Source organism: Leptonotus elevatus, chromosome 12, assembly GCF_054856555.1.
Source record: "Leptonotus elevatus isolate MCC_2025b chromosome 12, RoL_Lele_1.0, whole genome shotgun sequence".
Classification (NCBI taxonomy): Eukaryota; Metazoa; Chordata; class Actinopteri; order Syngnathiformes; family Syngnathidae; genus Leptonotus; species Leptonotus elevatus.
The window spans coordinates 12,038,767-12,053,649 of record NC_141250.1 but is presented as its reverse complement, the minus strand read 5'-3'; the positions used below and the strand labels follow the sequence as shown (position 1 = coordinate 12,053,649).

The 14,883-nt window shown below is 38.5% G+C and overlaps 1 protein-coding gene across 3 annotated transcripts in view; it reads right to left on the bottom strand.

Annotated features, from left to right (window-relative positions):
* The window catches only part of LOC147164595 (rho GTPase-activating protein 6), a 17,105-nt gene extending 2,449 nt beyond the window's left edge, over positions 1–14,656 (bottom strand). Inside the window, exons 1-9 of one of the 3 annotated variants that reach the window (XM_086092018.1) lie at positions 14,350–14,656; positions 6,087–6,246; positions 5,929–6,000; positions 3,920–4,182; positions 2,649–2,847; positions 2,472–2,527; positions 2,228–2,399; positions 2,005–2,153; positions 453–632 (exon numbers count right to left, since the gene is read on the bottom strand). In XM_086092018.1, the coding sequence (XP_085948144.1) occupies positions 453–632; positions 2,005–2,153; positions 2,228–2,399; positions 2,472–2,527; positions 2,649–2,847; positions 3,920–4,182; positions 5,929–6,000; positions 6,087–6,246; positions 14,350–14,490 (1,392 nt within the window). In that variant the 5' untranslated portion in view covers positions 14,491–14,656. Of the gene's footprint in view, positions 1–452; positions 633–2,004; positions 2,154–2,227; positions 2,400–2,471; positions 2,528–2,648; positions 2,848–3,919; positions 4,183–5,928; positions 6,001–6,086; positions 6,247–10,332; positions 10,486–14,349 lie in introns of those variants that run through there. The other 2 variants (XM_086092019.1, XM_086092020.1) reach the window with 2 other exon arrangements.
* Between the last annotated feature and the right edge of the window lie 227 nt (positions 14,657–14,883).

The following is a 14,883-nucleotide window of genomic DNA, read 5'->3' as shown; positions in this document are numbered from 1 at the left end:
TCGAGCCCAGCAATGGTTCCCATATGATATGTATATATATATCTTTTTTTTTTAACAAGAAGAAATCAAATGTTGTTTTGCACACGACCAGATATTTTGCCTTTACCAATACATTAATATATGTGGAAAAAAGTTTATCAACAATCTAGTCACGTTGTATTCATAAAATTAGCACGGGTTTGCAATGATAAAACTAATAATTAAACATTATGATAAAGTATCAACTACTGTTTTAATATTTCAGGCTTCTTTTCATCTACAACACAATTCAACTTTAAACCACTGAAGAGCCTCCAAGTCTTCACCGCGGTTCTACTTTTGTTTATCAGTGACTATAAAAGTATACTTGTAAAAACTTAAAAAGTTAATGTTTACATTTCATTAGGCGCCTGCGCTCCATTAAAAAATTCCACTGACTTGATAGTAAACAGTTTACAGTGAGTGTAACTTACCAGAAACAGAGAGTCACATGAATTGATCATGGTTTGGAGCACGCTGATGATGGCGCTGCTCTCCTCGGCGCGGGCTAAACTCTGGACAGCAAACTCCTTGTCGGAGTTTTTTTGCTTGTGCAAGAGGTTGGGTCCAAGGATGGTGGCTAAATTTAATGAGGTCATCTTGTTGCCTGGTTTCTGAGCACATCAACGACAAGAGTTCATACACCATTATTACGGGTGATTACGGCAATTTTAAACATTACCAGGAGCCATGAATAATAGTGTGTAATCAGTGGTTATTACCAATGACAAGGCAACTTGGACCTACTCTCTTAATAGGGAACGTTTTCTCCATCTGGAACGATTAATTAACCATGATCCTTAATTCACATCCACACATCCCTGTGACATCTTACACAGAGGTTAATTACAGACAACTCTGTACTGTTCCGCCACCATTTATTTCCTTCTAATCAGCAGCTGTGACATTGACCTTCTTTTTAAGCAAACAAGTAGAAGCCCAGCTTTAAAGTAAAGTGAGGATTAAATGTACACTTACTCTCCCACAAGGTACAACAGCACAATTAATTCAAGAAGGCATGCCTTATTGTCGTTTTGATAAATAATCACCACGAAACATTTCTCACTGTGACATATTGCAGTTTTACTCCACTGCAGTGACTACAATCTTTTTCAAACTCTACACTCAGTGAGCTTTAGCTTTGCAGATTGCATGTCTAGCCTGGAGGCAACGACATGCCACATGGTGGGATCAGTCTTAATCAAGGAAGTTCCAACATGTTGTTTTTATTCCCAACAGGCAAAAGAGAGGCGTCTGCTTGGGCTGGATATTGAAGTGGACAATAAACTTTGATTATTTCAATTTGATTAAACTCAAGGTTCATAAAAATGGAACAGTTAAAATTAAGAAAGTTATGTACAAAGCAAGTGTCACTCAAAACAGAGCACAATTATCTAAATTAAGTCATTTTCATTTATTTTATTTTATTTTAGAGGCAAGTTTAGTTTGGGGTGTTATTTGGCTGAATAGGTATACCTAATAAAGTGGCCGTTGGGTGTTTCAAATGATGGTTTCAAGCCTGGAATGGTGTTTCAAAATTTAGGTTTTTAGCCCAGGCCCTGGAGTGAAATTAGGGTTTGAAGGGGTTTCAATATAGAGTTTAGGGGTTCAAAATAGGGTTTCAGGTAACATTAAAGATTAGAATTTTAAATGAGGGTTTCAAACTTGGGTCAGAGTTCAGAGTTAGGATTTCAAGCCGAGGTTATGGTTTCAAATTGGGGTTTTCAGATAGGGTTTCAGTTTGGAGTAAGAGTTTCTCGCGCCTTTTCAAAACAGGGCTAGGGTTTCAAATTAAGGTTGTTGTACCTTGGGTTAAGAATTTCAATGACGTTTTCTAACCCTTTCAAAATGTTTCAATTCACAGCCTACACCAAGAGGGAAAAAAACCCGTTTGATTAAAATTGGGAAACAACTGATCTCTTTCTCTCTCTCTTTTTTTTTTTTTTTAAGGATTATATAAATCTGAAACCTGGAGCGCCTCTTCACCTTGTGTCCCTCCTTATCTAGCATGTCATCAGCATGTGCAGCCACGGCGGACAGCAAGCAGAGTAGGCGATGCAGCGTGTCACAGTTGCAGGGTGGAAGCAAGAACATCAACAGCTGGATGGCCTTCTGTTGCTCTGCCCGCGCCAACACTGCGTTATCAGTCAAGGAAAACGCTTCAGTGACTGACGACTGCTTTTTTTTCGTCATATTTGTTCATGCGTACGTGTACGTGCGTGTGCCTCACACGTCGTATTGATGAACGCCGTGTAGAGCTCTCTCGTCAACAGTGGGTCTGGCATGTCGCGGAGAAACTCTTTCAGCAACGCCGCCACATCGTGAACGCTGTGTTGCTCGTCCAAATGTAGCTCCCACGCCTGATCCAGCTCTTCACGCATCTGGATGAAAGGAAAACAAACAATAGATTCATTGCTGATGCTGTTGCTACCATCATGTTACTGACTTCTTACCTGCCTCACCCTCTTCTTAGAACTCCCCACACGGAAAATTCCCACTGTCTGTAAACCTACGCAGAGATGATAGCAATCTCAGACATGATTTATGAGCATTCATGAAAAAAAAAAAAACAATCAAGAATACAGCAATGTGAATAGGGGCCGAGCCCTTTACATCTGGTTCATGAGTACCGTGGTTTTCCAGGTGTTGGCAGCAGAGCTCCACCACCCTGGGCACTTGGGGGTACATGGGGTTCAGGCTCAGCTTTTTGTCGTGCCTCTTCTTCCTGTTTTTACCCACCGCCTCCACTGGCAGAGACAACTGGAGGGCTTCCAAGAGCTGCGACTGGTTATCGTCCAGGTCGGTGATGCAGTCCACCGACACGCCGCCCTTTAAAAGGGGATGATGACAACCATTTTGTTTTTTAAATAACTTACATAGGAGCATAATTTGGGAGTTGATTTTTTCCCCCCTCTCTTCCTAACCTTCTCCTCCCTTTCTTATCTAAGACATTGGGGCGCTGCCTATCGGGCCCCCATTTTTTATTAGCGCTAAGTATTTCAGCAAATTATACGGGCTATTTTTGTTTAATATGCGCTAATTTTTTTCTAAAATTGGCCGTAAATTTGTGTTTAAAAAAGTGTTTTTGTGCTAATTTTACTAGCTAATTTTTTTGTTACATCGGTTGTAAATTTTATTGACAAAGTATTTTTGCGCTAAGTTTTTTGTAAAATTGGCCGTATATTTTATTGGCACTAAGCATTTCAGCTAATTTTTTTTATATATGCCAAGTCTTTTTTTGTCAAATTGGCTGTAAATTTTAATGGCAAAGATTTTTTTTTGCAAAAAGTATTTCAGCAATTTTTTTGTGTAAAATCGGCCGTAAATTGTATTGGTGCCAAGTATTTCCTGTAATTTTACTAGCTATTTTTTTATATGCTCTATGTTTTTTCTTTGTAAAATTGGCTGTAAATTTTATTGGCAAAGTTTTTTTGCACATCAGTCTTTCCACCACTGTCTCCCTCTAGTAGGTGTCATTAATTCTTCATGTTTCTTGGACGAGTTGAAACTGTAAAATGGATTTCCTTGCTCTGTATTTGTGACAATGACAATAAATTCCATTTCTACTCTGGGGTAGAAAAAAAGTTTTATTTCTTCCTACTTCTTTCTTGCGAATATCTTCTTTCTATTTTGATTTAGGGAGTTAATAATGGTTATGCAACTAAACTATATTACCATGCTATAGTTTTTTTTATATCAGTACATTGTGATGATTAAACGGTTTCATGAAATTCTTTGTTTTTGTACTGTGAATGTTTATCACAGTCAAACAAAAGGTAATTACAGCCACCATTGGTTACTTCTTTCGCAAAAACAAACCAAAAAATCAACTGGATGCACTCTATGAAAACTAAGAGTACTATTTGAGAACATAGGGAATGACTGCAAGGTTTAATCGTACCCTCCTGCGCGTCCTTGGTGCTGCGTCGGCCGCTCGAGCAAACGGCGACTTATTGGGACTCTCCGAATTGGAGCTGAGGGACGAGTTGCTGCTCGACAGCTCTTTGTTGGCCCTCTTGAAGGTGGAGGTGAAGTGGAGGAAGGACAGCACCAGCTCGGTGGGGTCGCAGTGCTGCTCCTGCGGCGCGTCGTGGCGTTGCTTGTGCGTGCGGTCGTTGAAGATGACCTGCGCCAGCGGGATGCTGAAGGCCTGGGGAGTCACTTCTGTGGGACAGACAAGTTCATGGGAGTACATGTTGATTCCTTCGCCAAGGGTTTTTTGTATGAATAATCAACAAAATAATTATATTAGATATACAAGTACAGTACTCGAGGTGTAACAAAAAACGGTGTTTAAGTTACATGTCCTTTTAACTCATTCACTGCCATTGACAGCTATAGACGTCAAAAATTCATTAGTTTAACATTTTTTCCCCATTTTTGTTAAGATTTTTTTTTGTACATTTAGAACAGATAGAACATTTGTGATTAATCGTGAGTTAACTAGTGAAGTCATGCGATTAATTACGATTACAAATTTTATTGCCTGATGCCCCTATTTTTTAATAATCTTTTCTTTTTTAATAATGTGTATATATATATTTTTTTAATTATTAAAAATTAGGGGTGTCGGGCGATTACAATTTTTAAACGTAATTGATGGCATGACTTCACTAGTTAACTCCCGATTATTATATATTTTTAATAAAACAAAAATTAATAATGTTTTTTTTTAAAGAAAAAATTATAAAAAATTAGGGCCGATTAATCAAAAAATGTATATCTGTTCTAATAAAAAAAAATCTAGGTTTTTGACGTCTATAGCCGTCAATTGCAGTGAATTAGTTAAGTTAAATGTCTTTGTGTTGGTATTCTTTTAAAATGTGTCATATTTTAAATACATAGTCATTATTTTAATATTGACTGTCATAAATTTACCACCAGATTTCCAATTTCTATTAAAAATTAATGTCGTTTTTAGATGTAATTATCATTTAATTATCAAACTATTATTATTAAATTAAATACAATTTTAATATTTGTTACAAAACAAGCAGAATTATATAAAAAAAATTAACTAATAATAAGTAAAAAAAATTATTTTCCCATTTTGGGGATGGGGTGTGACCAAAAAAGGAGTTGCTTGATCCAGGAATTAAATAAACAAATAAATAAAAATGATGATGCTTGATGAAACATTTCGGTTCATTTCTGAGTGAGATGTGCTTACCCTTCAGATTGTATTAAGTGCCATACTTTACATTGCAAAGTGTATTATTAAACAAGCACGGACTGAGGGCGTCATGCATTCTATATTGAGAGTTTGAGTGCACTTAGTGCTTTTGTAAACACAAAGTGTAAAAAAGGAAGGAGGGGGCGTGGCTTTGTCAGAGGATGTGCGCCAACCAATGAGCTGCCATTTCAAAATGTTTTTGTTTATCTTACATGAAGTTGAGTACATTTATAGAGATTCTTTTCAAGTGTAGAGGCCGGGTGGGCTCTTAAGTGGATGGTGGAGGAGGGGCTTAAGTAAATGACATTCCTCAGTGGGGAACATGCTTCAACATCATGATGCAATCACAAAAACACTAAAAATAGGCACCTTGGTAGTTGGGATATAACTGCACTTTGACTCAGCAAATTTGACACACAAGGAGACATGGGCGTACATTAGGAAAGTAGAAGTATATTTACTAGCAAATCAATGAAGCTAACATCATTGCTTTCCAGTGTTAATATGTTTCAGCTAGTACCTCTACCAGGGAAAGAAATAAGAGTGTGTTTCTTTTTCTAGCTTAAGTGTAAAACTCCGCTGTTAATAATCTCATAGCTGAGCACTGGTGAGATGTTGCGCAACACTGCCATATAAGCCTTTAGCCAATTGGCACCGAGTCATGAGCGTGTAAGAATCGAGTGTCAAGGGTACAAAAGTTGAAGGGTGTACCCAGAAAAGCACTTCACACATATTACCTCTGTCTTTACTCTTCTCCTTAGAAAGTGAATCCAGCTTACGTCTCAGCGACTTCTTGTATTTGTGACCATCTAAAAAGCAGACAACACTTTTAAGTCTGCCATCATTTATTGCAATATTATAGCAACAGTAACACATAAGAATGAGGTGCGTGTACGTTTAGGAATAGTGACGTGGCAGCCCAGGTTGCGATCTCGAAGGAGTCGCCTGAAGGCAACGTCCTGCAGACGAACCCGCTCCAGCTGGGAGAGGCTTTGCAGTGGGACGGGCTTCAGACTCACGGAGCGTCCTGACACGCTGTTCCATGTGAAGTCTCCCTGAGGACACACACACACACACACACACACACACGGACATTAGAAGACATTAAAAGGAAGTGAAATTAATTTCCCCAAGACTCGATTATACAATTTGTACGGGGATAATTTTAGCTTAACTGGATCGAGGCAAAGTAGAGTGGCGTGACAGCACTTTGTTCTACAAGAGGCGAAGTGTTGCAGGGGGCTGAGCCTTTGCTAATGATGTTAATTAATCCACTAGAGCAATATGATGGTTGAATATGGACCAAAGTAATGGGACACCTAGCCATTACAACTCAGCGGCTTGATCTCATGCATATGAATTAATGACACCATACATTGAAAGCAACATCCCAAAAAATTGAGAAGGCAAATATATTGATTATTTTTCAATGGCCTGATCTCACTTAAAAGCTTTTGAATTACTGAAGAGAAAAGTTAAGTCAGGAAGAGCCACAAACAAGCAGCAAGTGAATAGTGAAAGGTGGCTGCTGTAAAAGCCTCTGGCAAAGCATCTCCAGGGAGGAAACTCTGAATTAGATGTTCACGTACTTCAGGAAGTACTTAAATGCAATTACTATTAAGAATAACCATCTTTGAACAAACCTTTTTCAGCCGCTGGAAATGAAGGTATAGCACTGGTAGATACAACATAGCAGCCAATAGTAAAGGTCAATTTTTTTGCCTAACTTATAGGAAACAAATTAAAATATGATTTTTAATCTTTTATGTACAAATAGTAGGGTCTTCAGTGCCTGCTCACCTATCAAGAGTGAAATTAAACAACCAAGTAAATGATATCTTCCGCTTTCTGAAAAAGTGCCTGTAAGTAAAAAAATTAATAAAAAAATAAAGTAAAAAATTTAACATAAAAATGAATATAAAAATATATAATTAAAAAAATAATTAAAACAATTATATACTGTAAATGGAAATAAAAAACACTAAATAAATAAAAAAGTAAAAATGATTACAAATAAATAAATAAGTATAAAAATAATTGAGGAAATAAAATATAATCCAACCTAAAATACACTTAGGACCGCCCCCTCATTTGAATAACATTTCTTTGCGTATTTCATGCTGACATTGTCAGAGCAGAGTGTTTATTTATTGATTTGTATTTAATTATACAGTATTTATATATTTATTTTTGTATGTATTTCCACGTTTGTTTATATTTTTTTAACCTTGTTCTTATTTCTACATTAATTTTTACTTTATTTATGTGTAATACATTTTTTATTTATATATGTTTTTGTATTTAATTTTTGAGTTATATTTTTACATCCATTTTATTTGCACTTCATTTTTCTATTTGGGCAGTTTTGGTCCTCCGTATCGCTGCACTTCTTTTCCAGTGTTATGTAAGATAAAACTGGTGCTAATTTACATAAATACATATGTTGATAGATAAAAATTAGCTGGTGATTTCGTACATGCGGCACTCATTGTAGCCTGGACGCGGAGGAGGTGCTGCTTGAACTTCTGTGGAAGGAGTCTCAAAGTCTCCAGACGTTTTCAACAATGTCACCAAAAAATTGCTAAAATGTGTGTGTGGGGGGAAAAATAAATAAATCATAAAATGTCTGTCATTGAAATGTTTTACTATAACCACCACTTGCTTAACCTTCAACAATTCTTACCCTATCCCACTATGAAGAGCTCGAAATGGATGCGACGGCCCATGAACATGATATCAGCATTAATCATTCTCCTGCGTCACACACCAAATGAAGACTGACATCTTACTCAAACAGAGGTGCGTGCGTCTAAAAATGTGCGTTCAAAGTTGTGCGTGCAAACATTTGAATAAAAAAATCCCCACACCTAAAAAGCCAAACGTGGTGATTTGGCGCCAACGACGAGTCCAATAATCTGATGAACAATCCTCAAATTTGTCGAGCATCACCGTGCTGCAGATTACGGTCGCCTTGATCCATCCAGCGCAAGTCAAGATAATCATATGAGCCGTGTTCCGAAGAGGCTTAGCCACTCATTATCAGGATAAGGCTTACATTAAAGTGGCTCGCTTCCATTAAATGAGAATTAAGTTCATGCTACTGTAGCAGGGATCTACAACACAACCTGCTGGGAACGATATTATGAGACAGTTGCCAAAGGTTCTACGACAACCACAATAATACACAGTGAACCCCCCGTTTATTGCAGGGGATACGTTCCAGAGCGACACAACAATTTTTCACAACATAGACAGAGACACATTTTAAATGCAGTTTCTGCATATGTACTAAATTTATTGATCTGTTAATAATTGATGAACAGTGCCTTGGCAACTGTGGCTCTCCTTTCCCACGTGTGAGGGCATTACAGTAGGTATACTGCAAAAACTAGTGTCCAACAACATGGATTTTTGAGGCCGATGCTGTTTCCGATATTGTCAGAATAGAATTTCGATAACTGATTAATAGGCTGACTATTTGAAAAAATTGATAATTAAGCAGAGAGAATATTTGACTGCTTTACAATACGGGTACTTTATATACTTGTATTTGTTAACTTGATAATAGGGAGAAAAATCTGCAAAAATTTGCTTTTTTTTTAATTGCCTTTTTTGGGGGGGAAGGGGGGTTGAATGTCCTTATCTTTGTCTTATGTTGTAATGTGTTCATGTGTAAAGTAATAATAAAAAATAATAAAAATATTCAAAAATCATCTGATTTTAACAAAGATAGTAAAATCCCTTTACAAAAACATTGCTTGAAATATCTGCCAACGAACACTTCTCGGAACAAAAATGTGATGTTGGCTCTCGTTAGCTTGTGCAAGTGTGTCTACTTCTTGTGACTCAATTTGACATCACACTACTCGCCTGGAAGCACCTGTGATGCAAGAGCAGGAAAGTTTTCTACCATTATTATTCAAGGTCAATAATGTCTCAAGTGTTAGTTACAGATTCGACTTCTTGTTGAACTCATTCCCACTCATATTCATACTGTCACTGAGGCGAAATTGAACCCACGGTGCCTGGAGTCAGGCACAAAGTCAGGCGAGTGCACCGCTACTCAGTCAAGTGACACAGATACAAACATAAAAGACAAAATGAGGCGTCTGTCCTGCTATCAGTCAGTTATCTTCTGGTGCTACATCAAATCTTGTCATTAAAACATAAAAAAAAGGCTGAACTCAATATTACAGTACAGAGGACATTTACAACTCAAACACGTCGTTATGTCTTCGCATAAGAAAAATGCTTGAGGAAGTGGCTACCATTTATTGAGGTTGTAGTATTTGAACTATTTTTCATGATACGATTTTGAAGCCTCATTTGATTTATTTAGGGATATTTTTAATCATTTCAATTTGGCACGGTTGTGGTGTGTGAAGTTTATAGGATATATTTATGTTCATTTTACGAAAACGTTAAAGCTCGTTGGATTTTTTTTCTTTGGACGTGTGCTTTGCAAAATAAAATAGGAAACTCACGAGTACGTGACTCTTTCTATATTTCATGTTTAGTTTAAACACATGTTGTGTTGTGTTGTTATTCAGCAGCCAGCATAGGACAGTATTTGTATTCCAGTGACCAAAAAGCTGCTGCACTTTTCCTTGCATAGAGAAGCCTTTTAACCCCAATTAAAAGGCTTTGTTGAGATGCAAAGCTTTTGTTGGCCCTCCCTTTGAATACAAAGACAGGAAAGCTTGGAGGTAGTTCGTACAATATGGGCAGATCGAAACATGCGATAATACTGAAGAAACACACTTAGCTACATGCAAATGGGCGGTGAGTAGTCCCCCAGTGTTCAGGAAGCCATTCAATGGAGCTGGACTTTGATTTCCTTTTCCCTGCAAATTTCATTTTGGGTAGGTTTTAACTCTTTCACCGAAATTGTAATAATTTAAATATGTATGCTTTATTTTTATTTTTATAAATAAATAAACAAATAACATACATTTCCTTCCCAAAAAAATAATCACATGCAAGCTCAAAAATACAACGTCACTAGAGTATTGCTATTTTTGAGAAAAACGAAAACATAATTAATGGTGATAATCTAATCATCAACAAAGCTTAAAATAGAACGTACAGAACAGACTTTAGAAGCGCAAATTGTTGAGAAACAAAGATAGTAATTAACTTACATGAAAAGTAACGCTTCGCTTCAAACGAGGTTCGCCCATTTTGAAAACTCAAACCCGCAACGTTTCGATTAAACATTCCGAAATCACTTGACCCCGAACTAAATTGCCTACTAAAATAAGTAGAGGAGTCGACATGTTCTCAGCCATCGTCCAAACTCTTGACAGGAGAAGAAACCACGGGACGTTCACTGACCCTTTTGAAAGCTCCCGAACGGGAGCACTTCATCAAAAGAGCGATGATTAAAAGAAAAAAAGTGAGACTGAGACGGCATAAATATAGTTAATTTATGACATAGATGAAGTTTTCGTTACTATTAAGTTTTATTTTACGTTAGTATTTACGCGTTTTCGTCGTTTGGGTGAATTATTCACCTCGTACAATTAACTGTACGCCGGATTGACGGGACCCCAAACGCATCAATTCCCATGAGCCTCCGCTATACTGTTGCTATGGTGAAGAACCAAGCGTGAGGCAAAAATACCCGGAAACAGTTTTAGAAGCTGATTGGCCAACACATTTGCGAGCATTTTTGAAATAAATAAGTAAATAAATATATATATGCATACAAATATTTTATTTAAAATAATAATAATAATAATAATGATCAGTTTTGACATAACAATAGTTTTTTTTTTTTTTAAGTCATTAGAGTGAGTATTTGAGTATATAGCAGGGTTTTGTGGAGAACTGATCATTTTTTGTCCCCCACTGTGTGCTGTATGGGGCTAATACATACACAATATCTGTACAACCCTCAGAAGGGGAACCGTTTGATCCTACTCAGAGAGCAAACGGAAAGAGTACAGTGAAATCCTCATAAATCCATGACAGGTAATACACCTACCCACTGTCAGGTTAACCCTGTTATTCCCTCACTTTCAAAGCAAACACTGTGATCTGGATGCGGTTCCCCGCTGTCACTTTAACAGCCTGTGACTTGACACGCCGCAGATAATAAGCTCTTGGGAACAAACGTTGAGATTTGAATGAACTGATTCTGACCTCTGTGCTTACACGCATCCATCCACCCGCCAGCTCCTGCGACTCAGGAGTAGTTGCCATAGCGATGCATTGGTAAGTCAGAGGCTTAATTCCATGCCATGCAAAAAAGGGCACTGTACTGTGGGAAGAAATATGGGCCTGCAGGAAAATGAAGCCACGGATCAAGACATGCTGGCCCACAATGGAAAGCTGAGTCTGCTCATGTAAACCAGATGACTCCTCTTTGTTCTAACGTTAGCTCAGGCTACTGAACCCCCCAGCTAGTGAGCACAAGACCATTTATTACATGCGTGCAATGCATTTCTCTGACACTCCGCCTATAATGAATTCCTCCTTTTAGTCATAAAGCAACATGACAGTGGCATGACAGATCACGTGATCAACTCATCCCTGTGTTATTCTTTTCAAGTTCAAGAGAGAGATCCAACTTGTCCGAACAATCTTCCCATAGAAATTAAATGTATCCGTTCCAGAGTCCGTTATCACAATCATCACCTTTAGAAACGGTTCTGGCAGTCTTTTAAGTAACATAACTTCATTTTCCATCCATTTTGTATAGCGCTCATCCTCAGTAAGGTCACGGGTGAGCTGCCGCCTTTCCCAGCTGACTTGCGGTGGTGAGGTGGTTAAAACTCTGGGCTGGTCGCCAGCCACTTGCAGGTCACATAAAAACAAACAAGCCTTCACACTCACATTCACACCAACTTCAATGGACCTTGCATGGCTGTTTTTAAAACGTGGGAGAAAGCTGGAATACCTGCAATAAATACACTCAAGCACAGCAAGCTGAGATTCCAACAGTGAAAAGTGTGACAGACATGCTAAACACGAGTGCACCGAGCTGCTTGCTTGTCACACAAGTGTTAAAAGCTTAAAACTTCACATCGCACTTATATCGATTTTTTTCCCCTTCAATTTCCACACTGATGCTTGTCATTCTTTTTAGGAATGAGTGTGGCAAAGAAAAAAACGATCTCACGGGATGTCACTCGTCACAGTCTCTCTTTTGGAATGAGTATTGTAAGAATGCCACGAAAGGCTAAAGAAAAAGCAAAACAAATAATTATTTCATGAACTAAGTCAGCTGTGCTTGTTTTTTCCTCAAGAATGTTAAAATGCTATTTTAAAACACATTTGGCATGATTTTGCTAGTGGTTAGCACGTTTGCCTCGCAGCTCTGTGGTTCAGGGGTTCGAATTCTGGCTCCGACCCTTCTGTGTGGAGTGTGCATGTTCTCCCCGCGCATATGTGTTTTCTCCCAAGTGCTTCCTTCCACCTTCCAAAAATGTGCATGCTGGATTTGTTGAAGTGTGAATGGTTGTTTGTTTACGTGTGCGTTGCAATTGGCTAGCAGCTGCCCAAAGTCAGCGAACAGCGATATGAAAAATGGGTGAAAACAAAACGATGGTGGACATCTATAAGTTGTTTTCTGCAATATCAATCCATTTCATTACGATTACATAAGCGCCCCGACTCTGTCTCTCTTGCTGACGATTATAAGATGGTCCAGATATCTGGTTTTCATTACGAGCCTATTTATAATGTCAAGGTTCCATTGCACAAAATAAACAGTGTTACCATGAGGACTGGCTGTGCAGAACAAACAGTCTTAAATTATATGCGCGTTACTGCCACAGCAGATTTAGCTCTAATGAAAAGAGGCGCTTGTGGCCATCGCGCTGGATCATAAATCAAATAATGTTGTTGTTTTTTTTCTTTCGTTGTGGTGAATAAAAATACAGGGCAATATATTTTTCCTTCAGTGCAATATAATAAGTCTTATTATTGAGCTTAAGTTGTTTAATGAATTGCCAATTCAACTTCCTTCCCTTTTCCCTTTGTCTAAATAACCAAAAAGGCAATCAAAGGGTTAACCTTTTTTTGTTGTTGTCCGAATTGTTGTGAAATGAGAAGGCCGTTTTGATTTGCATCCAGCTAAATAGTTGCAAAATGTGTCAGTGTGTTCCCATAGTGTCACACCCCTTTTTGACAAAAAAAGTCACACACATGGTTTGAATCCCGGGTCTGCTGACGCAAACGAGGGCCGCTCTGTTGTGAAAATGCAGCAATGTTGCAATGCCTTCACTTAGGAAAGATTTCCACAGTTTTCATGGAATGTGCATTGTTTTTGAAAATGGTTATACGATAGTCATTCACCACTACTGATAGTTAATATTGCCGTCGGACTGAGTATGCTCTCTTTTACGTGCCCCCACCTGACAGAAATTAGACGAAACCTTAGACCAGGTAAAAGCAGGTCTAAATTGGGGCATAGGCGGCGTAATGCAATCTGGGTGAATTTGATTGAGGCGCAAACAGATGCTGATGTGCGGTGGATGTCATTATGTTTCATTCATAAATGTGACAACAGAATGCATCAAACCCTCTGATTAATTGTATGAATGAATTAATTGAGCTCATGACCGTCATCTTTACAATACTATGTTCGATGTGCTGCCACTAGTCTAAACATGACATTCTGATTAATATTGCAGTTGTGGAATATAAATTAAGCAGCTGAATCCACCTTTTCAGGGGCCGGCCATTTTGACACTTGCTGTTCCCAATTTTTTTTTTACCTTTGCACACAGCTACACTGCACTTTTGCTGGACTTATGATAGCACGAAAAGAGGGCTCCTAGTTACTGTTAATTAATGTAAAGTTGCCAGTCCACTGCTGAGTTAAAGGGAACCCCGACTGTCATGACAAGTTGGCTCTATATTATTTATTTGGTTGTTATGAGATTCCTTTTTCGAAAATCATTTCCAGTTGAATACATTTTGTAGAAACTTTATTTCTAACTATATTTGTATCCAATAAAGCCCTCATTGTATTCTATTCCTCCTCTCTTAAGATTACCAGAAGCCCCGTTTGTACTCCCTGAGGGACTTCCCATCACTTGTGGAATTTCTAATCAGTCGTTCTTTTTCAACCTGTTTTTCATCCATGTCACTTAAACAGACACAAAGCATCACAAAGAAGTTACGGTTACATCTCGAGTGAGGCGTCTGACCTGGTAGGACGTTTTCTCCGCTCCGTAGTGCCTCATCAGAGTCGGATCCAGGCTCCTGGTCTGCCTAAGTCCACGTTTGGAGATGGTCCTGGGGCTGAGGGAGCAGGAGAAAACGCTGCTCAAGAGTCCCTGAGCGGACATGTCGGTCTCAAATGATCACCAAGCCAGCAACGGTGCACAAGATGTGGGCTTCATCTTGCGGCCACAAGTTCGAACGAAGCCCGGAGAGACGCTCTACAACTCGTCACCCTGCGTGGGATTATGAAAGAGTCCCCCTCCTCTTGCAAATACACTCACACACTTTACACACACACACACACACACACACACACATACACACACAGTCTGACTCAGGACCTGAGGCGGAACCCCCCCCCCCCCCCTCCCCCCTTTAAAGATCTGCAGATAAACAAAGCTCATCCATCATTTCATCTCAGTTATTTCCCCTGACAAAGTCCAATGACAAATTGCAATAGCTGGCACCAACAACTACACAAATATTTCCAATGTTCCTTTGCTGTATGTGTTGTCCAT